This window comes from Balaenoptera ricei, chromosome 15 (assembly GCF_028023285.1).
Source record: "Balaenoptera ricei isolate mBalRic1 chromosome 15, mBalRic1.hap2, whole genome shotgun sequence".
Taxonomy (NCBI): domain Eukaryota; kingdom Metazoa; phylum Chordata; class Mammalia; order Artiodactyla; family Balaenopteridae; genus Balaenoptera; species Balaenoptera ricei.
This window is the reverse complement of record NC_082653.1, coordinates 71,905,175-71,929,850: the sequence shown is the minus strand read 5'-3', so window position 1 is coordinate 71,929,850 and position 24,676 is coordinate 71,905,175. Positions and strand designations below refer to the sequence as shown.

Genomic DNA, 24,676 nt, shown 5'->3' with positions numbered 1-24,676 from the left:
CTTGAGGTCACGGGTCCAAACCCTCCCCTTTGGATATATCCTCTTCCATTTATCACTATATTTCTACCCTTATCTTGAATTTAAGCATAACTTTTTCAAGTCGTAACTAATAAGAAATCCTCTCTTACCTGCCCCTATTTTTTCTGAATTTTTTTCCCTCAAGTTTGAGACCTATTTTGGATGTGCGACATATTTTGAATGTGACCGAAGTGAGAAAGCCAAGTATGAAGGGTGCATATTTATTTTCTTAATACAATAATGCCTTAATAATATAAAATGAATTTTCTATTTATCTAAAATTCACCCCTTTAAATAGTCAAAAACCTAAATAAAATAATTTAAAATGAAAGTATTTCTAAAATAGATAAGACTTCCTTGTCTTCTTAAAAGAGTATGTATATTAAACATAATTTAGTCTTTTCTTAATACGAATAATCAATATTCTGGATAGAAATTGATCTATAATACAGGAGATATTGCCAGGAGCTATTATGCTTTTGTATCTTTCATTTATTAAGTGACATCCTCTCCTACCCGAGTTTCCAGAAGTACAGGATACGGTTTGAAGACAAGGGAAGAGCCCCCTCTCATCCCTTTCTGGCTTTTGTGAACCTCTGGATTTTTGTTGTTATTTTATTTTGCTTTTTACTTTACAGTTATCTTAATTTTATCTGACATATGAGATTTTGACTTCCAATATTAACATTTCTTCCTTTTATAGTCCCCAAATCAAAGCCACAAAGTCCAAATGATCTCGAAAACTTTCCTTCCATTTGAGAGAGACTCTAATCTTCAGACCTTCTGATTCAGAATCCCCAGGAGTTCATCTGTTTAAAACTGTGCTGCCTCCTGTAAACAACTCTCTTAGCATAAAAATTAGACCTAAAATATGCATTTAAAAAAATATCGTGGGACTTCCCTGGTGGTCCACTGGTTAAGACTCCACACTCCCAATGCAGGGGACTCGGGTTCAATCCCTGGTCAGGGAACTAGAGCCCGCAAGATACAACTAAAGATCCCACATGCCACAACAAAGATCTCGCGTACCGCAACTAAGACCCAGCACGGGCCAAAAAAAAAAAAAAAAATATATATATATATATATATATATCTCTTTAGTGATTCTTTTTGTTGTTGTTGTTGTTATTTACTTTTCCCTTTTATTTTTTTAAACATCTTTATTGGAGGATAATTTCTTTACAATGGTATGTTAGTTTCTGCTTTATAACAAAGTGAATCAGCTATACGTATACATATATCCCCATATCTCCTCCCTATCCCACCCCTCTAGGTGGTCACAAAGCACCGAGCTGATCTCCCTGTGCTATGTGGCTGCTTCCCACTAGCTATCTATTTTACGTTTGGTAGTGTATATATGTTCATGCCACTCTCTCACTTTGTCCCAGCTTACCCTTCCCCCTCCCCATGTCCTCAAGTCCATTCTCTACGTCTGTATCTTTATCTCTGTCCTGCCCCTAGGTTCTTCAGAACCTTTTTTTTTTTTTTTTTTTAAGATTCCATATACATGTGTTAGCATACGGTATTTGTTTCTCTCTTTCTGACTTACTTCACTCTGTATGACAGACTCTAGGTCCATCCACCTCACTACAAATAACTCAATTTCATTTCTTTTTATGGCTGAGTAATATTCCACTGTATATATATGTGCCACATCTTCTTTATCCATTCATCTGTCGATGGACCTTAGTGATTCTTGTGTATATCAAATTTTAAGATCCATGGCTCTATCTTTTCCTTATAATGGTGTTTCTCAAACATTGCTGCAAATTACAGTCACATGGGGCACTGAAACAGAGGAACCATGTCTGAGTCTGAATCCAGAATCAGAATCAAAACCTCTGGATGATATGACCTGGACATTTGTGTTTCTTTTATTTAGTTAGCTTTTTACTTTGTGTTTTGAGCTAACTGCAGACAATACAGAGCCATCCCATGTACCCTTCATCCAGTCTCCCCCATGGTAACATCCCGTATAACAACAGCACAATAGCACAGTCCAGAAACTGACATCAATACAATCCTACTAAGCTTTTTAAACTAGGTCTCTCTTTTTTTTTTTACTTTTTTCTATTTCTTCCTTTGCTGATGCTTAGCTCTACTGAAGCAGCTTATCTCCTCCTTAATGTACTAGCTTCTTAAAAACTTGGTTTGAAAAAATGTAAAACCCATAGAAAATTTATCAGCATAGTATAATAGAAGGGTATAATGAATGCCCAAATACCCATCACCTATATTCACCAATTCTTCACCAATTCTCAGAAACATGAGAACAGGGACCTTTTCTTACATAACCACAATATAATTACCGAATTCAGGAAATTTAACATCAATACAGTATTATTTTCTAATATAATATGACTTTCAAATTTCATTAATTTCTCCAAACAGTACCGACAGGTGGGTGAGCCGTCATGGACCACAGCAGAGTCCACATGTGGCAGCCCTGCTGGTGGCACACGGGTTAAGACAGGTCTTTAGTTGTTATATGTGTCAGCAAGTAACAATGACTTCAAAACATTGAATTGTAATTGTGGCCAAATATCCAATTCACGCCACTCCAGGATCTACACAATGGAAAGAAAAACTCAGAGAAGGTATTCCAGAAGATGCCGGAGTGGGCCAATCTTCTTCCCATCACCTGTCATGCTCTCAGGGACTGAAAAGATAACTAAACGCAGAAAATACCACTCATTGGGAACAGGCCAGGACTGGAACATTCCAGATCAACTATCTCATCTTGGATATAATGAATATATACTTTCAAGGAATATAATGAATATATGCAATTTTTAGTCTGGATGGTTATATACTCACCTATTCACAGCACTGATCTCTGGGGCAGTGGGATTATGAGAGGACTTTTATTTTCTTTGTTATCATTTGAATTTTTAACATTGATCATGCATTGTCAGGAAAAAAAGGATACCTTAATAATAGAAAAAAATGTGTACTTTCATTCCTGGTCCCTAAATGGAGCCGAAAGCATTTAAATGGAGCCTTATTATCCACTGTAACACATACACTAAGGCAAGCCAACATAACCAAGACCTGGCACTTAGGCAGAACTCTCTGGAAAGAAAGAGGTGTCCTCCTTTCCCTGGAGTTGTTAAGCTACAGTGGCTTACAAAACCCTACGATGGCTTCTCCTCTGACTCAAAGTAGAATCCCTCACCTCTAGCGCAGCCCTCAAAGCCCGATGCCATCTAAGCCTTGGCTGTGTCTCTGGCCTCACCCCCTCTTCCTCGTCCCCTTGCTCACTCACCTCCAGCCACACCGGCCTCCCTGCTGTCCTCCCTCCTCGGGGCCTCTGCACCTGCTGCTCCGTGTGTGTGGAAGCTCTTCTCTACCTACTCACTCCCTGGCTTCCTCGAGGTCCTCACACAGCACCTCATCAAGGGTAAGCCCCGTCCTCCCATATCACACGGCAGCCTCTGCCCACATCCTCTAGCCCCTTACTGCCCTAGTTCTCTTATAAGCCCGATCACCTGCTGGCATATTATGTACTTGTCTGTTTTAGCTTCAGCGTCTAGATGGTGCCTGGGACATGGTGGGGACTGTGGTACATGCAGCACACACTTGTCTAAGGAGACAGCTACCCCTCAGCTCCACTCGCGGCTGTCATTTAAGAATGTAATTCCTAAATCTTTCGACTTTTCAAGAGAAACCCCCAATTCAGATTTTGACATGAACTCTCCTGATTCTTAAATGTCAGCTAGTAATTCACATCTTTTAAAAAGGCACAGTCAACGGGGGTGAAGGCCAACAGAACATGCCTGCATATGCTGGTCTGTGAACTCAGAGTGCCAAGAAATTGAAGTTCACTAAGGATCTGATGGAAGGCAAAAAGGCTGGTGTGTTTCAACAGTGAAGGTCAGATGAAAAGTACACATGCGGGCAGCAATTCCTTTTGCTCCATTTCAGACTGCACTTGCAAACAGTGTGAGGGGGGGCTGAGTATATTTAGCCAGGCATTATTTTTCCTTCTCTGTCAGATTGCATCTCTTAAGGCTTCTGCCTTTGCCGAAAACTGGCATGGCCATTTCACTCTTTCACTTAGCAGGAAAATAACTCCAAGGGGAAATTGACTGTGAAGGCTTACGGAGTGCCCCCTCAAGATGGGGAGAAAAAGGGAAGGAAGACATACAATCAGGCACTCACGGTGGAGAAAATTAAGTGTGGGTGAGCAGGGAGATGCTGATTCAGAGCACGCTCACACAGGAATGCTAATGGAGCTTAATAGCTTGTGCGGGACAGGCTGCGTGGTGTTGCAGGGAGCTTGGAAGCTTGCAAGAGAAGGAATACTGTATATGTTCAATTAACAGGGGGTGCCAAATGGCCAAAGGAGGAGAGGACGAGCATGCCTCTTGCTTGAAGGGCATGCCTGCGTTCTGAGACAGGGGACGGGGCTAGCGTTGCCAACAGACTGAACTTGGCTTCAAACCAGCCTCCCTAAGGGAAGCTGAGGGCTGTTTGCACAGACTGATCCTGAGCAGAGAACCTTTTGGCTGATTCAAAAGCATGTGTGTGTCTGTGTGTGTGTGTCTGTCTGTGTGTCTGCGTTGTGTGGGAGGTGGGTGTTGAGGGCAATAAAGTCCACGATTTTGCCCACTGTAAAAATCCCATTCCTATGGACTGTTTTTAAGGAAACAAGGTCTTTGGGTCCTTCCATAGAAAAGGACTTTTTTTTTCCAGGAAGACAAAAATTTGCAATTAACTTTCAGATTTTTTGCAGCCAGAATGTGAAACAAAGTGATCCCCTGCTCCTTAAGTTGTCCTTCCTTTACAAGCAAAGAAGGAAACACCAACATGCAATGGTGATCAGAGGAATGTTTCCTGGGTGACATTCCCATCTCCTTTTTGAGTCATTTTTGTTTCAGAAAAGCAGGTTTTTGGTACAGAAGGCACATGCGGAAGGAAGTCTGTCTTCCTGGTGAGGCTCTGGAATCTGCAGCCCGGGTCCACGGCTGAACAATCTCATTCTGGCAAATGGGGCAGGACTGGCTTAGCAACTTGACTCTGCCTCCTCTCTAAAATTTAGCTCGTATATAACCATGGAGATAATTTACACACTCATTCTAATTATAAAAGCGATGCCCTTGAAATAAAATTCAACTCTCCATCCCCACCCCTGCCTGGTGTGCCCCTCTGCCCCACCAACCTCATCACCTTCTAACGCCCCTTGGCTCACATCATGTCTACATCATGCGCCCTTGAACAAGCCCAGCCTCAGGTCATCCGTGCTCGCTGTTCCCTCCGTCTGGAATGCTTTTCCCATTGCTGGCTCCAAAGCCGGCTCCTTCTTATCCATCAAGTTTCAGCTGAAACATCATACCTGAGAGAGGTGTTCCTTCCCTCTCTACCGTCTAATGTTCCCTCTCTCCCATGCTGTCTGATCTCCTGGCTGTCCCATCTCCCCTTTCTGTTTTTTTTCCCTAGAACATATCAATACCTGAAATCGCATTATTTATTTCTTGGTTTTATTCTTTATTGTCTGTCTCTCCCTCAGGAACGTGAGTTGCTTAAGAATAGGCCCCTTGGGCTTCCCTGGTGGCACAGTGGTTGAGAATCTGCCTGCTAATGCAGGGGACACGGGTTCGAGCCCTGGTCTGGGAAGATCCCACATGCCACGGAGCAGCTGGACCCGTGAGCCACAACTACTGAGCCTGCGCGTCTGGAGCCTGTGCCCCGCAACGGGAGGGGCCGCGATAGTGAAAAGGCCCGCGCACCGCAATGAAGAGCGGTCCCCGCACCGCGATGAAGAGTGGCCCCCGCTTGCCGCAACTAGAGAAAGCCCTCGCACGAACCGAAGACCCAAACACAAACAAAAATAAATAAATAAATAATAAAGTAGCTATTAAAAAAAAAAAAATCATCCCCTCGAAAAATAGTCTTTAAAAAAAAAAAAAAAAAAAAAAAGAATAGGCCCCTTGTCAGTTTTGTTCATTTCTGCATCTCTGGTGCCTAGGACAGAGCCTGATGCTCAAAAGTCGGTACCCAACAAATGCTTGTTGAATGGGAGGCTGGGGTTTACTGTTGCAATTCCAAGGATTTCAGAAATGAAATGACAATTTGAGGAAGGGGAATGAAACACCCCATGGTCAACCCTGTGAGTTGCTACACGGCCAGGGACTCTGAGCTACGGCTACACAGGGCCTCTGGGTGTTTCCATGTGTGGTTTCTGGTGCCGTGGCAGGAGGGGGAGGGGGCGCGGATATTCAAAATATTTAACAACAGGTTTAGGCATACAGGTGTGGACAGGCTGAATATCAGCTCGGCTTACCTACCCTTACCTCCCTGGCCCTCACACTCTTACCCAGCTTTTAGGAACCAGGTAAATGTCACTCCTTCCAGGAAGCCTTCCTAGATACTCTCCCTCCTGGTCCCGCTATGCCCTGCCCCACCTCTCAGCTCCCTCTTGCGGTAAAGAGATTATATGATTTTGCCTCTTTTGGGTCAGACACCAGCCTTGCTGACCTTTGGACACCGGGTCCCTAGCAGAGCATCTAGCACAAGATTTGTCTGCTTGTTAAAGTGCGGGAAATAAATGCAAGAGTGAAGGAAGGCAAGGGCTCGCAAAGGAAGGAGTAAGTAACTGTTAGAAAGCGCCCCCGAGAGCCGCTATAGCCCCGAGCTGAGGCCAGTCCTACCTGTGGACGATCCCCAGAAGCAGCCTCTGCCTTGACAGTCACACCCCCACGTGGCTCACAATCTTCAGAATAGTCCAGAGGAGGCTCGATGTGGAGCCGCGGGCCAGCTTCCGTTCTGATCTGCACAGATTTCTATACACAAAAAGTCAGACCGTTTCAGATATGGTGAAACGAACCTCTTGTTTCCTCCGAGGGGCAAGCACTGCAGGGGTTCGCTGCACATGACAGCAGTCAGGTCGGGGTGCACCTGGCCCGGCGTCATCCCGGGAAGGCCAGCTGGATGGGTCACGCCACTTCCACTCAAGTCTTTACTGGTTCTTACTGCCCAAAGAGTGTTCAGTAGAATTTTTCAGTAATTTTTTTGGTTTAAAATAACTTATTGGTAGAACTTCCCCAAATGGGCTTTGTGATCTAAATAAGTTTAGGAAAGCCCGGGTTTTGGGCCAGGACTTCTCAGGGCCTTTAATGGCCCCCTCACCCCCTCCTCCACACACACTGTGGATATCCTAAAACAGAATACAGATGGAACATACCCCAAACTTTTGGGGCCATGGAAACTGAGCGGTGGGGCCTCTTCCTCCTAGCACTCCCTGGATCATTCTTTAGGAAACCCATCCTTTGGCCTGGCGTGGCAGCCCACAGGCTGTCCCCGGAATGTCCGTCTCCCCTTTCTCTCTTGTACTGCGTCTCCGGATGTGCAAGTGGTGCTCCCAGCATCCCCTGCGGCTGGGAGGGAGCAGGTGAACACGTTCTGGCCCGTGATGTGTGGGTGGGTGAGAGGGGCACGTACACCTTTGAGGTTGCGCCCGGAAAGGGAAGGGGAGAGCCCCCCCTTGCCCTGCCCCTCTTCCTGCCGACTGGAATGAGGAGGTGGCAGCAAGCTGCTGAGGACTGCGGGGAGGGGGTGACAGCTGGGGGATGCTGGAGTGACAAAAGAGGTTGTGCTGGGGTTCCTCCGTGAACTCTCGGAGCAAGGTGACTGCCCACCGCTAACATCAACTTTCATGTTGTTTAAGCCAGTATTTGGATGTCCTTGCTTTAGGAGCCAGACCTGTACCCTAAATGGTGTATACCTGGCATGTGAAGGTCTCTACAACACGGCCCCAACCGATCTTTCCCGCATTGACTCCCACACATACGTTCACACACCTGACACCTGGGCCAAGCAAAATTGCTTCCTGTACCCCGAGTATCTGCAGCTTTTTCAGCCCAGCATCCATTCCCCAGCCTGCAGGAAAGGTCTCCCTCATTTTCCTCCAGGCCCCATTTCCCTCCCCAACTCAGTCCACATGTGGCCCAAGGGAGGGTGGGAATGTGACTCAGGTCTGGCCAATCAGCCCACTCCATCCCTCACAATACGCCTGGCCAGCGGTTCAGGGATGGGAATGGACCTACGGCAGCCAATGACAGTAGCCCCAGGACTCCTGCTACAGCTGTGGGAGGAGGTGCTCTCTTCCTACAGGGGTGCTAAGCTACAGGGAGGCACCCCAGGAGCTGCTGGGGACCATCATGCCCCTTCCACAGAGATAAAGAGAGCTGAGAGAGTGAAGCAGAGTCCTGGTGGATTTGTTCAGAACCCCTGGATCCAGCCATGCCTGAAGGAAGACATTGCTGAAGCTTCCTCTCTTTTGCTTAAGCCAACACGAATAGGATTTATGTTGTTTGTGACAGAGTCCTGACTCTCGCCTGGGCCCCAAAATCTCCCACCTCTGTGCCTTTGCTCATGCTGTTCTCCCGACCTTAAGGCCATTCTTTCAAATCTTCTCCAAGTATCCAAGTCCTGTCTAAACTTTGGAGACACTCCCTGACCGCCCAATAGCTATCCATGGCCCTCTCCATCCTGACTTAATGGAACCCTGATTCTATCGAGTTGGCACAGTGCCCCTTTAAGATGGTCATGTCGCTGGAGGCCCTCGCAGCTGGGAAGGCGTGTGAGGCTGATGTGAGTGGCTGGAAGGGCCGCCGAGGAAGCCACTGTTTCCCTGCTAATCAAGACTCACTCAGGGGGGCTTCCCTGGTGGCGCAGTGGTTAAGAATCCGCCTGCCAATGCAGGGGACACGGGTTCGAGCCCTGGTCTGGGAAGATCCCACATGCCTCAGAGCAGCTAGGCCTGTGTGCCACAACTACTGAGCCTGCGCTCTAGAGCCCACGAGCCACAACTACTGAGCCCATGTATCATAACTACTGAAGCCCGTGCGCCTAGAGTCCGTGCTCCGCAACAAGAGAAGCCACCGCAATGAGAAGCCCGCGCACATCAGAGTAGCCCCCGCTCACCGCAACTAGAGAAAGCCCGTGTGCAGCAATGAAGACCCAACACAGCCAAAAAAAAAAAAAAAAAAAAAGACTCACTCAGGGACACAGGATTTTTGCCCTTTATCCTTCTACCCTTCTTCCTGATGGAATGTGGATGGAACATTTGGGAGCAGGGTAGCCACCTTGTGAGAATAAGAAAGCAAGCCACATGCTAAGGATGGCAAAACCGAAGGAGCCTGGGTCCCTGGGGCATCATCCACCCGTCCTAGCAGCCTGGCTGCCGCCAAATGCCTTGTTCGTGTCAGAGGAGGAACAACAACAGCCTTTAAGCCCCAGTGGTTCAGCGTCCATTACGTGCAGCTGAGCTGAACCCACCCTAGTGGATAACCCTCCTTTGGGCGCTCGTCACTCTTTGTGGCTGTTTTGGAGTTGCTCACATGTGGTTTAGGGCCTGGGTTCTAAATTCAGGCAGACGGGTTCGATCCCTGGCACTCTGATGATTATTCCCTGTGCAGCCCTGGGCAAGTCATGGACCCTCGCTGAGCACCGGTGTCCACATCTGTCAGAGTGGCACTAATGCCATCTTCCTCGCAGAACCGCCATGAGGATGACTCGTGGTGATGGGCTGAGCCCTTGGCGAGGGGCTGTGATGAGCAGTGCGGTGGGGCTGCACCATTCACCTTAGGTGGCATCAAGTCTACACAGGGGGCCAGACCTCCCCCCAAGGGTATGTTTCATCCACCATGGGCCCAGGACCAAACTGCCTGGGCAGTCAAGCAAAGAAACTGCCAACGGTCCAGCATTGGCTGTGCTAGACTTGGTGAGCAAGGCTGGGGCCAGTGTGAGGCGAGCCAGGTGCCCAGGGAGCAACACCTAAGGAGGTGTTCCCTAGGGGTGAGGCCACGCACGTGCACAAATCCGAGAGCCAGGGCCTCCTTCAACGTCACTCTGAGAGTCAGAAGAGGTCCACCAAGCCATGTGGACTGGACCTACTTCCCAGCCGAGGGACAGTCAAGGGTGATTTAGAGCTTGCATTTCCCCTGATGCCCCAGCATAAGAACCCTCCACCCCCCGGGTGAGATTCAGCTTCCCCACAAGCTTAGTGAAACGAGCTATTATTATACCTAGAGGATGAGGATGGTGAGCCTTGTTGGCCTGCAGGACTCTCGCTGGTTAGGACGGAAGTTCTTTCTCATCGCGTCCACGCCGCCCGCGCTCCCACCCCACCCCCTGCCATCACCTGGGGCACCAAGTCACTTAATGCAGAGCGGGTGCCACTCCAAGAGCTTCGGGGGCATTTGCTCATTTAGTCCTCACAGCCATCCCAGGGGGAGACCGGGGCACAAGGGTGTAAGCCACGTGGCCAAGGTCACACAGCTAGGAAGCCACAGACCTGGATCTGAACCCCAGCAGCGTGGCTCCAGAGGCCTTACTCGAAAACAGGGATGGGCCAGTTTCCTGTAAAGAATAAATATTTTAAGGCTTTGCCAGCCCTGTGGTCTCTGCTACAATAGTCAACTGTTCCACTGTAGCTCAGAGCAGCCCTTGACGATGCCTACATAAATGGGCATGGCTGTGTCCCCAGAACACTTGATTTACAGAAACAGGCTGTGGCCGAATTTGGCCCCGGGGCTGTAGTTTGCTGACTGACCCCAGTCCTGCACCTCGATGCTGTATTGCCCCCAACAGGCAAGTGAAGAAGAAATGTATCCAGCCTGGGCTACAGTGGCCTTTGGGGAGAACAAGGAGGGATTCAAGAATTTCCTGAGACTATTTAACACTAAAGGGGCAGGGGATGGGCTCTAGATCATTCCAGGAAAAGGCCTTGGAGAGAGAGTGTAAGAGGCAGAAAAAGGCAGGTAGGGAGCCCCCCATCGGAGAACCGGGAGGCAGAGGTGCACGAGGAAGGGACCCTGGGACACTTTTCCTTCCACGGGCGATCCGTCTTGTGGCGATGTTTGCCAGACTCCAAGTGTGCCTTGCTCTTTCTGGAACTGCACCTTCCACCCGTCTTCCTTTTGGCTGTTGGCCTCGCTGCCCTGGGCTCTGGCCTCCCGTGTGGCGTCACTGCCTCCCAGGCTTTGTCAACTCGCTCTCAGAGCATTTGTTGGCGCCAGCAGTGGGCACCACGTGGAGGGCGGGCACCACGGAATCCACAGACCTGGGCCTTTCCAGGCCAGGAGGCTCCTGGGGGCTTTCCCGCCTTGGACCAGGATGAAGCTGTGAAGGCTTTGAAGGTCATGGCTGGGATGGGTGTTCCACAGTGAGCTCCTCCCTCCTCCCGGGAACCACTCAGTAACGTTCAAATGTTGGGAAGAAACAGTCCAAGAGCGGAGGAGGGAAGGAGGAGGGGCAACAGAGCGAGGACCACTGGGCACGGGCCCAGGCCTGGGGTGCAGCCTGGCTCCTCCGTGGGTTTCTGTTCCTTTCTCTGGAAAGGGAGGGCTGGGACGAGGATCCAGGGACCAGCAGCATTGGCTTCTCCTAGGAATTTGTGAGAAATGCAAGGTTTCAAGCCCCACCTCAGATGCAGGAATCAGAAGCTGCATTTTACCAAGAACCCGGGTGATTTATACGCACATTAAAGTTGGCGAGGTGTGAGATCAGGAGGTCTGTGAGGTTTTGTGGTGGGCACTGTTGCTTCTGTCTGTCCAGCATGCATTCCCCTGTCTTCTGGTAAAAGTACCTTGGTTTTCTTTTGGGAAATCCTCCCTTTCCCCACTCCCAACCCAAGCATTCATGTGGAACTGCATCCAGGGGTGGGTAGAGCACATGACCAAGGCCTGGTCACTCTGAGCATTAGATCCTGCTGGCCCACGGTGTCTGGGTGATTGGTTTAGGGAAGCCAAAGAGATGTAACAGCAGGTGAAAGAATGTAAGTTGGGAGCTGCTGGTGGCCATCTTGGTTCACCCAGGGCAACATGGAAAAAAGCAGAGTTGGGTGACAGTGAATGAACCCTGCTACATTGTCTGAGCACCTGGATCCAACCATACCTGAAGTGCGATTCCCGCTGGCAAGTAAGAGAGTTGGGATTAATGCAGCTCTACTGGTCTGATCTTAATTATAAATATGAGAAGGCACTCCAGCGTTCAAGGAGAAGAGTCCATGTGTGTCTCTCTGTTCTGCAGCTTTTCCATCCTCCCTCCAAGGAGCTTAGCACAACTGCTCACCTCACCAACATATCAGGAGACAGGTTTGCAATAGGCATTAAGGAACAATCAGCAAGTCCTTACTGAGTGCTAACTGCATACTAGGCTCTGGAAACATGTCAAGATATAAAAAAAATTTTAAACCAATGTCGGGCCTCAAGGAACCCACCCAGCACACATAACGGAAAATGTGTTTATGAAGCAACATGTGACAAAATTAATGTGGTCCAGAAGGAGTGTCTAAACACTGAGTGGGTGCTGGAGAGGGAAATAAATAGTCTCTCCATCTGGCCGGCTCTCCCGCCCCAGCCCCAGGGAGCTGCCTCTACCCCCACCGGGAGGAGATGGCAAGCAGCCCCGCCCATACGAGGACACCCACCTGCTGCTGAGGAGCGCGAGGTGGCAGGTTCCAACCCAGTCCCCGGGCTCGCCCGCCCGCTCCCTGTCTCCCACCTTCACGCCCTTGCGAAGATGATGCCCAAGCTTCTGGCTGGCTCCCCGCTCGGCGCACCGCTTTACCCGGAGTGGGTGTTTCTAAGCGGCTGCTCTTTCCTGCCTACTTGCAAGCGCCCAGACCTGGTACTCCATTGCAGTATCGACCATATACTGGAACAGGGTTTAAAAGCCCTCATGCCTAAACACCCATGTTCCAGTTTCCCAGCCCAAGGCCAGCTTGTTCTGTACTCAGCCGCACTCAGCCCAGTGTCGTGCTCAGAGTTTTTTGTGTGTATTGCCTCCCTTCTTAGCAAAGTATTCCAAGAGGTGTGCATTAACGCTTATTATCAGTTAGAAAAAAAGAGCAAGGCTGGGGGCTGCCCCGGATGGTTGCACAGGTTGTGCAGTATGTAAATGGCTCCCTCTAGAGGTGGGAGAGCTCTGAAGATACTGACAGAGCCAGCTTTGGGTTGGGGTGGGGAATAAATAGACCTTATTTGATATGTTCTTCCCGGATCTGTCTGATCTCTTACAAATAACAGCATTCGCGTTCTGACAGTCTGTGTCAAGCAAGGTCACTGTAAAGGCTGATGCTTTATGGGTTGCTTCATTTATTGTCTTCACTGCAGGGGTTTTCAAAACTCAGAAAAAAAAAAAAAGAAAACAAAGGGAAGGGCCCCACACGCTTCACATTTTCACTTATGAGCTTTCCTGGAGGTGTTTAAGCTGCCTGGCCCCCAACAGGAAAGTGGATATGGCGGCAGAGTGAGGACAAAGCCTTTGCTTTAATGACTGCAATGAACTTGCTTTCCAGGCCTTTAAGGAAAGCCCACCCCACAGTAAATTGCTGGAAAGCCAATCCCTTCACTACCAATTTAACGCTAAGAGCCGACGACGTTCATCAAATCTGACAGCATTTTGGTAAACGACGGCTCTGTTGATTAGGCCTCTGTCCACCCAGGTATTACAAGGCTGAGGAAGCCATAAATCTTAATCCACTGATAGCAGCAGAAAGATCTAAGGCCAAGAAGCAGTGGGGGAAAAAAGGACAGCACCAACAAGAGCCATTTATCACCACCAGCCCGATCCACAGTGTGGGCGGCAGCACAGAAGCCCAGTCCAGTGCCGCCAACCGCCTCCCTGGCTCCCCCAGCACTGGAGAGTCAGGGAAGGGTTTTACGGGTGGAGCGGTCAGCATCTCGGCCAGCATTTGGATGACTCGCTGACCTTCTGGCCCAGGTATCCTTGGGCCCGTGCACCTGCGGCAGCCCCTTCCATCAGGGCAGCTCCACCCAAAAGTGCTTCCTAGTTGGTGGGCAAGACCCTAAGCTGGCAACTCCATTCTACTGGAAGAGGCATTGGGCTTGGTCAGTGGAAAGGTTACGTGGGACTCAAGAGAGTTTAGGGGGCCGCTCAGAGAAACCGGCAAGGCGACAAGTCGGAGGGGGCGGGGATGCGACAGGAAGGAAGTGGTGCTGGCTGGGGGCTGGCTGTGACCGCTGTGTCCCCTGCTGACCCAGACACGGCCCGTGTGAATACACCCAGTGACTGTGTGGCCCCACCTGTCCCTCCTGCTGGGCACAGCACACAAGAGGACTGGGGCAGGGCTGTGGTCCCTCTCCTGATGGGGTGGCTTTTGAGAACTGGCCACCAGTGGCCATTGGAGATTCTGCTGCCTTGACCACTCTGCCTGACCTTGGCCGCCTCCAAGGGCGATGGTACCCATCCGAAAGGATGGAGATAGAGAGACCACCTTCCTCTCTATCCTTCGCACCCCCAAATCTGTCTCCATGTACTTTCCACCATGGAGACATTTTCTACTTTACTCCACTTCTTGGGGCCAAAGGAAGCCAATCCATTCCCTCTTCCTCTTGACAGTAACAGTGCAGCTGGCAAATCGAGTCTATTTACTGTCATGCCTACAGCCTCCTCGACAAGAAGGTGGGGACCCAGTCCCTGCTCAGGGGACAGCTCTAGGGCAGGCAGGCTTTGAATCGTCTGACCTGGTCCCCACCTCCAGTCTCGGCCAACTGAGGCCTGAGTGGGCACCTCGTCAGGCTGACCGGCAGGCCAGGCCGTGACCCGAGTAACAAAGACGAGCTGAGAGACTCAGAAGGTCTCTCTCTTGGAAAATTTCACCAAACAAATACTGAGGGAGAGAAAAACTGTGACCTGGAGAAAGCTGAAGTGAGAAGGGGAAGCTGGGGGAAGGAAGCAGGTGCAAGGGTGGGGCTGGGGAAGCCTGGGAGAGAGAAAAGGCCCGTTAGGCTTACGGGAAGCCCTGCTTCAAAGCCCCCCACCTGGTCCTTCTGTGCAACCGCTGCGGATGTTTCCAAAACAGAAGCCCAACACACAACCCTCCTGCTGAAAACCCTCCGGGGGAGCCCTCACATGTAAGATGAAATGCAAGCTCCTTTCTGGGGTCTTCTAGACCCTCTGGCCTATGAGTCCCGACCCGCACACCAGAGCTGGCCTAGCCTGCCTCACTTACTGCTCTGACCCCAGCACCTGCAAGTGTCCAGTAGATGGTCCCGGAATGAATGAAGGACTGAACAAGTGAAGGAACCCTCTGGAGTGAAGAGCCGCCCTCGGGATCTGCCTGCCTCTCAGCTGATTACAACGGTCACTACCGTTTACTGTCGGCTTCCTCTGTGCCAGGCACTGGTTGGCGCGTTCTACAAACACTGGTTCGCTCACTCAGTCCTCAGCAACTAGCCGCTGAGGAGGGTACCATCACCAGCCCCACTTACAGATGAGAAGACAAGCCAATTATCCAGGGCCGTACAGCCAGCAACTGGTAGAGCTGAGGCTTTGAACCCAGGCCGCTGGGTTCCTGAGTCTGCGCTCTTAACCATCTGGACTTGTCTGTCACCTGCCGCCAGGTGCTCCTACCTGAGGAAGCCGACCGCCCCTGCTGATGGACCGCCCGTGACACATACTATACACACATTCCTTCCCAGCAGCCCTGGGAGGCTTTATGGATGGTGAGCCCAAAGCTCAGAGAGGTCACAAGGCTGGCTCCAGGGCACACAGCTAGTAAGCTGTTTGTCTGACTCCAAAGCCCATTCCCTTCTACTCCCCAGGGGCCCGGGTTCAAACGCCCCAGTGAGCCAGGTGGGGAAGGGCAAAGGGGGAAGCTGCTGGGTATAAGAGAAACAGCAGCCAGAGCATGATGACAAACTGCAACTACCGCTCAGCCTCGGCGCTAGGGCTCTAAAGGGAGTGCTGGGGACCACGGCAAACAGGAGGCCTGTTCGCTGTCTAAACTGGGAACCGCCACTCAGCTGCCACTGATGGCTGCCTTATGGGCGGCCACCCAGCATGGGGGCCAGATCTTCCCATTTCCCTAGGCAAGGAGGAATCGAACTTTTAAAAAAACGTGTAAAATCTTTTGAATTTAAATGTTAGCAAGTGATAAAGTCTTTTTTAAACTGTGTGAGTCCAAAAACCATTATCTGGGGGGCCAGTTCAGCCCACAGGCTTCAAGCTGTTGACTTTCAGAGTCTACCGGGCTAGCCCTCCGTATGTTGGAGAACAGCTGTGGCACCTTCCTCCCAGGATAAGCAGTGCCCATGTCTTCACAATCGGATCTTCCAGGGCAGGAACTGAGCCTGAGTTTTGTTTTTTAACCCCAGAGCCTTGCAGAGTGCCTGGCACGTGGTAATACATGTTCGTTAACTTAATGGATGACTTCTCTCATGATATGGCTCCCAGCCCACTCACCACTTCTGAAGGTTCCCGGGTTTGTCTCCATCTCTGAGGGGTGGTCCCCAAAGGACTGTGCGTGGGTGGAACAGAGTCGACGCGAAGCTGGGGGGGTGGCCCCCCAGCACCCATTCCGCTCTCCTCCAAGGGTGCCTCTCTGCTCAGAAGAGGCTGGAAAGCCAGACACTGCGTTTCGCAGCCTCCCTCCCAGCTGGGGTCTGGATGTGACGTGGGTGCAGCAGCTCAGATGGCCTCATGGAAGGCAGGGACAGCAGAAGTGAGGTGGAAAGGAGGGGACACACGCTGGCTGTTTCTGTGCTAAGCATGTGGCAGAGGCCATGAGTGCTTTCATCCATGTCCCACCCTGGCCGGATGAGCTGTGAGCCAGGCCTTTCTTCAAAGTGTCGCTCTAGCAGACACAGCATCACTCTGAGGCCAGTGGTTGTGGCACTGGCTTCCTGATTCCTGGATCACAGCTCAGGTGACACATTCCTGAGGCTGATCCCCACCTTCCCTCCTGTGTCCTAGGCAGCAGCTTTCCTGGCAGGTCTGTGTTAGGATGCTGGGTACCATTCCTGGAGGCCTGGCTCGGAGCCCATCCTCTCGCCGGATGTAAGCACCCAATTCCCTGCCTTCCATTCATTTATGCTTCAGATAGCCTGAGAGGTCTCTGTTGTTAGGCACTGACTGACCCCTGACGGATTCGGTACAGAAGGCCAATTACAGCCTTCGTGGCATCAGGAAGCCAGGAAATTAGCCACGATTAGGCCCTGTGAAGTGTGGGACCACAGGGAGAGACTGGGGAGGGATGCTAATTAATCTTAGGCCAAGTCTTTAAATTGCACAGACTCTGGGGTCAGCCATTAAGTCACAGTCTAAGATGCAAATATGGCTCCTGATAATAGAAGGCACTCAAAACAGCTAGGAGAACTCTCTGAAGTGAGAAGTGGAGAAAGGCCTCATTAGTGGGAAATTAACATTCATTGCTGGGGACAAAAGGAAGCCTCCAGGCTGTGTGCCCTGAAGGCCTTGCTCATCAGCATCGAGATGAGGCCTGGGAGTTAGCTGGCAGGAACACCCCTCCCCGTTTCATCAGAGACCCACAAACGTCCCTGCAGAGAAGTGAGGACCACTGGGTTTGGAGTCACAGGTCCAGGGTGTAAACCTCAGCCCACGTCCTCCCTTAGTATCTATGGGAGCAAGTCACCTTATTACCTCTCTGCTCTCTGGGCCTCAATTTCTTCAGTGGCACAATGAGGATACTTATGTACCTCCAGGGTTATTGCAAAGATGGCGGATAAAGCGTAGGAAAGTATTTACCCTAGACCCATACGTATGTGCAGTGTGAAATGTGATAAAGCAGTACTTCCCAATCTTGGTGAACAAAGGATTAACATATATATACATATATATATATGTACACACACACACACACACACACACACACATATATACATATATATATATAAATATACTTATATGTATGTATATGTTGCTTAAGCCTCATCTCAGACCAAGTGAGCCAGAACCTCTGAGGGTGGGGCCTGAGAATCCCAGGTGATTCGAATGTGCAGTGGGGGTCCCACTGGTCCCAAGTAAGGCTGAGTAACTGCAAGGGAAGGTGTCAGGACTATATGAGCAAGAACGCCGAGCCTGGAGCCACAGATCTAGATTTGAATCTTGATTCTGCCACTTCCTAGTGGTTGACCTTGGAAAGCTCACTTAACTTTTCTGAGCTCTCGTGTCCTCAGCATCCTTAAAAGAGGAAGGACTTTGGAATTTATCCTATAGGTCTGCTGTGTGGGTAAAGGAGAGGAGTCTCGTGGGAGCTTAGCTCACGCCTGGTACTGGCAGGTGCTCAAAAAAGCAAACTGCCAGATCAGCAGCATCGGAAGCAATCCGAAGAGGCATCTCAGGTCTGTGGGGCAGGGGTTTTGTCTTATCCACCCACTGCATCCATGGCATCTAAGACCAGGCCTGGCACATCACAGGTGCTCAATAAAAAACAGCTGTACGAATACACCATCATGACAGGGCTGTGAGTTTGACCAGTGATGCTCCTGAGTGGGGCTGGGGTGGCCCCAGCCAGAAGGGAGGATCATGCCACAGCATGGGCTGGAGGGTCCCCAGGGCTCCTCTGCTCTCCAGAGGCCAGTGCCACAGGCGGAGAGGGCACCATGGCAGTGCCCAGCCAGACCCACCCCCTGCCCGTGGGGATTCCAAATGCTCTGATTATGTTTCTGTTCTCACAATAACCCTGCTGCTTATTCTAAAGTGTGAGCTGGGGCCACCGCCTTGTCTCTGCCCAGGGTTTCCACACCTGGTGCCATCCTCGGCGCTGGACTTTGCTGGGGGCTGTCCGTGAATTGCGTCTTAAAGTTTCTTCAGCTTCTCGAAACAGGGTTTTTCGTCCGCAATCTGCACCAGAGATGAGGGAAAGAGACTTGGTGAGGCCCCGATGACGAGCCCACACTGATGGTGCTTTTGTAACTTACATCTACAATGCCCGTCAGGGTGCCCAGAGTCTTGTGTGTGAAGCAATACACTTTTGTAGCACTGTTTGTAGCCAAAAGGCATCAGAAAACAAGCTAAATGCCCAACTAAAAGGGATGGGGTATCAGTCACAGCACCTCTGTGCTATGGAACAGTAGGTATGTTCCTGAATTGGGCAGGTCTACGTACAAAAGGAGCAATCTCTAAGATACAGAAGCAGGGTACATAGGACAGGGCGCCCAACAGACCAGCATTAGTATAAAAGAGGGGTGAGGGGAGCGAGATATGCGGAATGAGTAAATATACTGCTGGGGGCCCAAGTACAGAGACTCCTGTTATCTGCACCTCCCTGAAACCTGGACCAGGAAAGGTCGGCTTCTCCTAACTAGCAGGTCAACCAGACTCCTCCCCCATGAAAGCTAGGAGAGTCCATCCCATTTCCCTCTTTGCCCTGGGGGCTAGGAAACTCATGCTAAACTCTAAGCAGAAATGCAGTGGCTCTCCTAGGGGAAGATTTGAAGACACCACTTTCTCCTTTTATACCCTTGTTGTTGTATTGACTTTTACTGTCTATTAATAGCTTGGGATCTTACCATACCTGTGAGGCAATGAATTAGAACACAAGTCAAGATTATTGTGTGCTGGACACTTTACACTTCTTATGTTGTTTAATCTTCCTGGGAAGCCTGTGAAGTGGGCATAATTATTCCCATTTTACAGAAGAGGAAACTGAGGGTCAGAGAGGACCCAATTGCCAGAGGTCTCAAAGCTAGAAAGTGGCAGAACGGGGTTTGAACCCAACCCTGCCTTGTTCCAAGTCCTCTTCTTGTAACCCAGTAGCACACTGTCCTCTTAGACAAAGTGACCCGCCTTGAAGGGCACTCTGGCACTCATTAGCCCCATTTTAAAGATGAGAAAACAAAGTCGCAGAGAGACAAAAATGGCTTCCCCAAAGCAACACAGCCAAACTGGTATCTGACTCCTATGCACTGCCATTTCATTCATTCAACCACCACCAAATCATTTTCGGTGCCTATATGGGGCCAGCCACTGGGTCGGGTGCCTTCTAGGCCACTTCCCAGATTTTATTTCATGTGTCCTTTATTATAGGACACCTGAAATCCACTTAAAGTCTGCAGAGTATGTATTAACTAAATTCAGACATGAACAGTGGAATCAATTATCACAGGGGTTAGGTACTGAAGTTAAGACATAGTGAGTGAAAATCAAGTATAATCAAAATTATCCTTGACACTTCCTTAAACGACTGGCACATGAGACCTAGGAAATGTAAAAGCCAGGAATTGACTGCTCTGGCCACCTTTGCCCTGGGGGAGTGGAGGCCGAGACTAGTTTAAAAAGAAGTGGAAAAGGATTTCTCTCTCTCTCTCTCTCTCTCTCTCTCTCTCTCACACACACTTTCATGTTCTTTCTTTCTGGCCAAGTGGGTAGAGTTAACTTGTATAGGTTAACCAATTTCTGTGCATGGGGTGTGGCTCCATTGTCCCTAATTTGTCCGCAGAGCTGTTGCTGGCCTGTGCTCACCGTGAGTCCCCTCGGCGTGGGAGGCACTTCTGGAGAAGCTGGAGTGGACGGCTTTCCGAGGGAATGTCTTCAGTTCAGAATTGGCCCCGTTGACGTAGACAGAGAACCCGTGTTCCAGGTGCTCCAGCCTCAATTGCATGGGGTCCTTGGCTCTCAAATGCTTTAATATCCTGGAAGAGAAATGATTGCTGGCTTCTCATTCTAGGAGCCTGGGCCACCGCCCACCCCCACGCGGGGAGGGACCTGCTGCTCTGACAGCCAAGCGTCTCTAATCAGAGGCCGGGTGGCGGGTGCCCAGCTGTTCATCCATAAACAGCCCTGAGAGGCCCATTACACACATGCAGGAGCAGCGACGGGGAGGCTGTTCCGGACCCTGCAGGGGTGTTTCTGCTTGTCCTTCTGAGGCTCAGACATACGTTAGCAAAACCTTGGACACCCAGCCTCGCCCCAAGGTGGCTGAGACAAAACAGGCGCGTGTGCACGCTGCTACACACAGCCCGGATCTCCAGGGATGATCCCAACTTCACGCATCTCTACTTTGCGTGGATAGCAGCACTTTGTTCCCCGTGTAACAAGACGCGGTCTAAGCCTTTGCGAGAGAGATTGCGCGGAACACATACACACGTCAGGAAACGGCTGCCGTCAGGCCAGGTGGACTGATTTCTGGCTTCAGGAAATAAATGTGTCCTCAAACACTCACCCCCTGATACCCCAAATGTCATTATTTTATATTCTGATGCAGTTTAAAAATACACCAGTGCAGGCTTTGCTCAAGATTAATGATGTGATGATCACACCCTTTGGCTAAAAGGGTCTTGGCGTGAGCGCGGCCGGGTCCGTTGTTCAGCTTTCTCTAAAGCCCAACCTCGCACCTTGGCTTGGTCCTTTTTTCCCCAGACCTGATGTTCACTGCCGTAAACGGTGTGCAGTGTACTCTTCGGAATCGCTCCCGTGTGACGCCAAACCCTTCAGCGCCTTTACAGACACTTTTAGGCACCCCGCACAAACCAGAGCTATTTCCGCACAAGAAGAAATACAACCAACCAACCATCGTGGCAATAAATGTGCATCCTCTTCAGTGATTAAGTAAGTTCCCACCAAATTAGCAAAATGTAAATTTTAAAAAATAATAGTAATGGTAATCACATAAAGGGTAGAAGGCCAAACCCTGTTCTAGATGTTTTGCATATAGTCAGTTCTCATTATTCACAATAGTTATGTTCTATAAAGTTGCCTCAAACACTGAATTAGTGAATACTGAACCACTCTTCCTAGGGGAAAATACAGGATTTGGTTCCTGTGAGCCTCTGGTCACAACATTTTCATCAGCCGATCAATACAAAACCTTGCTTTATGTGTGTTTCTGTTTGAAGGCGCCTTATTTAATATATCCTTAATACAATAACACTGAACTCATGCCAGCAGCACTTCAACTCATGAGTGAAGGAAGCTTATCTAACACGTGTATTTTCTCCGTAAGGGACATCATAGCCTTCTTGGGCTTAGAAATAAACGCGAGACACCACTTCACCCCTATGCCAGGGGGCCAGTTTAAACAGCAAAGTCATCAATGAAAAGCACAAAAATATAAAAAACACGGTGAAATGGAGCAGGACCCTATGGTCTTTGCCCCCCGGGTCCTCAGCCTGCCTTTTGCCTGTGGAAAAACTTTAGCCAAAGAATAAATTTCATCAGAGAAGTGAGAAAATGCAGAAACAAAGGAAAACAGTCCAACAAGACCTTTAGTTCCTTCTCAAGGGCTATAGGTAATATTCTGAGCCATATCCCGTGAGCTGTCTTGTAGATACTGAAAGCCCCACTAGGTGGAAGAAGTTAACTACATGATGACCAGACTGTAGCCATGACATAAGCTCCCACAATTCCAAGAACTGGCCTCAAGGAAATGGGAACAAACCGACCCTGGAACTCAAGATTAACTGTACTTAAAACAATCAAATGATGCTGGTCAGACCACCGCAGGACCAATTTCAAGATGGCTGTCACGAGTTGACTGTTCTGTTTCTGCCTGTAGCCCCCTTCCTTTGTCTATAAAAGCTCTTGCCCACTGATTGTCAGTGTGGGGGGAGTTGGCCTTTGGTCAGAAGTCCACCCTCCCCTCTGGTTGCCGGCATCTGAAATAAAGCAAACTTTCCTTTCCACCAACCTGGCCTCTTTATTGGCTTTTGAGTGGTGAGCAGCTGGACCCCACTTTCGGTTACAACAGCACTAAGTAAAATGTGAAAAGGACACTTTACAGTGTAAGATCTGAAACAAGAAGGCAGAGTGTTCCCTTGTTCTACCTTAGCTGGGAACGTGTGTGCTGAGCAACTACAATTTTTTTGCCATCTGCATGTGTCTTTGAGTGACCACAAAAGCACTGCAAGTATTGATTTGGAGGTTACAAATAAATTTTAGTGAGTGGGTAAATTTGCAAATACGGAATCTGTGAATAATAAGGACTGACTGTATTAAGACTTTAATCTTTACAACAACCCTGTGGGGTAATTACTTTTCTTAACCTCATTGAATAGATAAAGAAACTGGAGCACAGAGAGGTTAAGTAACTTGCCTAAGGTCACACAGCTAGTATGGCATCAGGGTTAGGATGCAAATTGAAGCAATGTGGCTCCAGAGTCTTCACCAAAACAAAGGCGACTTATAAAGCTAGCAAGCTGAAACTGGCAAACTTAGACATTGCTGGAAACTCAGAGGACCTTCTCAGAAGTAATATGAAAATACAGAAAATGCCATTTGCTTGGTCTTTGCCCAGTGAGCAAATTGTTTCCGATCAGGAACAATGGTCAGCATTCAGTCATAACAAAACCATGAAAGCAACTCGAATGTCCAACACTAGGGAAGTGGAAGCCGGGATCTCATGCAGCTGTTAAAATTATGAAGAGTCTATGGAAACATAGGGGCTTATTTGTGATCTGTTCAGTGGGGAGTGAAAAAGGCAGGATAAAAATGGTATATATGTGATAAGTGCAAAGTTGGAAAAAAGTGTGTTTGTGGACCCAGAGTGGAGGGTGATAAATGTGAAAATTAAATCAGCTGTTGAAGGAGGGTGGTGGTATTACTGGTGATTTCTTTGTTTGCTTTTTAAATGTTTCTTTAACGGTTGATACATCCATCTTGCCAATCATGGCAGGAACATTTATTACAGACTGCTTATCTCTTGCCAGCCTCGGAAGCCTGGGAGATGCCTGATAGTTGGGCAACAGCATAAAACAGAAGGAAAACACAAGTAACTAAGAGACAATTTCCAAACACGGCAGTAGCTGCATTCTCTGGAGCAAACAATCAAAGGGCGCAGTGGGTACCAACAGTCCCCGGAGAGGGAGAACAGGGAGCCCAGGGAGGGGCGGCACGCAGAAAATCTGACCACCTAGCCAGGGAGTGCCTGCCTCAACTTCCTTCCGGAGACCGCCCTGTCTCCTGATGCTACGTTAATGGTCACGGTGGCATCCCGTTACCCAGGCTCTGTGGCTGGCGCTCCACAGAGGTCTCTCTTTAAGCAGAGTGATTTATGAAAATGTGGATTTATGAAACTGATAAATGGGGAGATAATTATTCAGACTGTGAAAGGAATCACTAAAGGAACTCCCCTGCTGCAGCTGAGCACATCAGCAGTACACACGTGGCATCAAAGAAAAGTGGGTGTTTTTTAACAGATAGCTTATTTTGCATAAAAAGCTGCCCTTAGTGTCGGGGATTCAGAAAAATCAGATTAAGTCCCTGCCCTTTCGGAGATGGAGCCCCCAGCCACCTGCTGCCCTGTCACTCTCTATTCCCTTACGGATTCTGTTTGTTTCAGAGCACGTGTCCCCCTGCCTCATGCTACGGAACAGTATCTGTGTGCCTGTTTATTCTCCCTTCCTGCCCCCTGGGTGTGGGGTCCGTGACGAGTGTGAGGAACGGTGAGGAATACTCTCAATATTTCTGGAACTCAGGGTCCAGCAGTAGAGAGAAGGCATGCACGCGCACCCTAATACAGCTACCATGTATCTAACCACGTCACGGCATCATTTCCGCTTATCTCGTAATGACCTTTGGGGTCACGTGTACAGAGAGCTCTTTTGTTCCGAAGAGGAAGTGGAGGCGCTGTGAGTTAGAGCACAGGGTGTCACGTGAGGGACTGTGACCGGGGACATGAGACGCTTGACGGCTGGGCAGTCAGGGCACAAGCAGGGGTCCAGGTGGTGAGAGGACTTAGCTGAGCTCAAAGGGCAGGTGGCGTGTTGCTCATGGGCCTAATTGTGACCGGGTTTATTGACTGAACCATCTCGGTCTCTAAGCGCCACAGTTACTGTGTGACTGTGGGCTGGCCACGTGCCTCCTCTGGACCTCATTTACGCCCAGGGTCAACTGAGGAGTTCTCTAAGGGTCAGGCATTCAAGGATTATCTGGACATCACTTGAGAAGGCAT

The 24,676-nt window shown here is 49.5% G+C and overlaps 1 protein-coding gene across 6 annotated transcripts in view; it reads right to left on the bottom strand.

Moving 5' to 3' along the window:
- Window positions 1-24,676, bottom strand: part of KATNIP (katanin interacting protein) — a 192,162-nt gene that overhangs the window by 115,975 nt on the left and 51,511 nt on the right. For 5 of the 6 annotated variants that reach the window (XM_059896806.1, XM_059896810.1, XM_059896807.1 and 2 more), the window contains exons 4-6: window positions 20,251-20,438; window positions 18,533-18,630; window positions 6,669-6,800 (exon numbers count right to left, since the gene is read on the bottom strand). In XM_059896806.1, the coding sequence (XP_059752789.1) occupies window positions 6,669-6,800; window positions 18,533-18,630; window positions 20,251-20,438 (418 nt within the window). The remainder of the gene's footprint in view (window positions 1-6,668; window positions 6,801-18,532; window positions 18,631-20,250; window positions 20,439-24,676) is intronic. The other variant, XM_059896808.1, reaches the window with a different exon arrangement.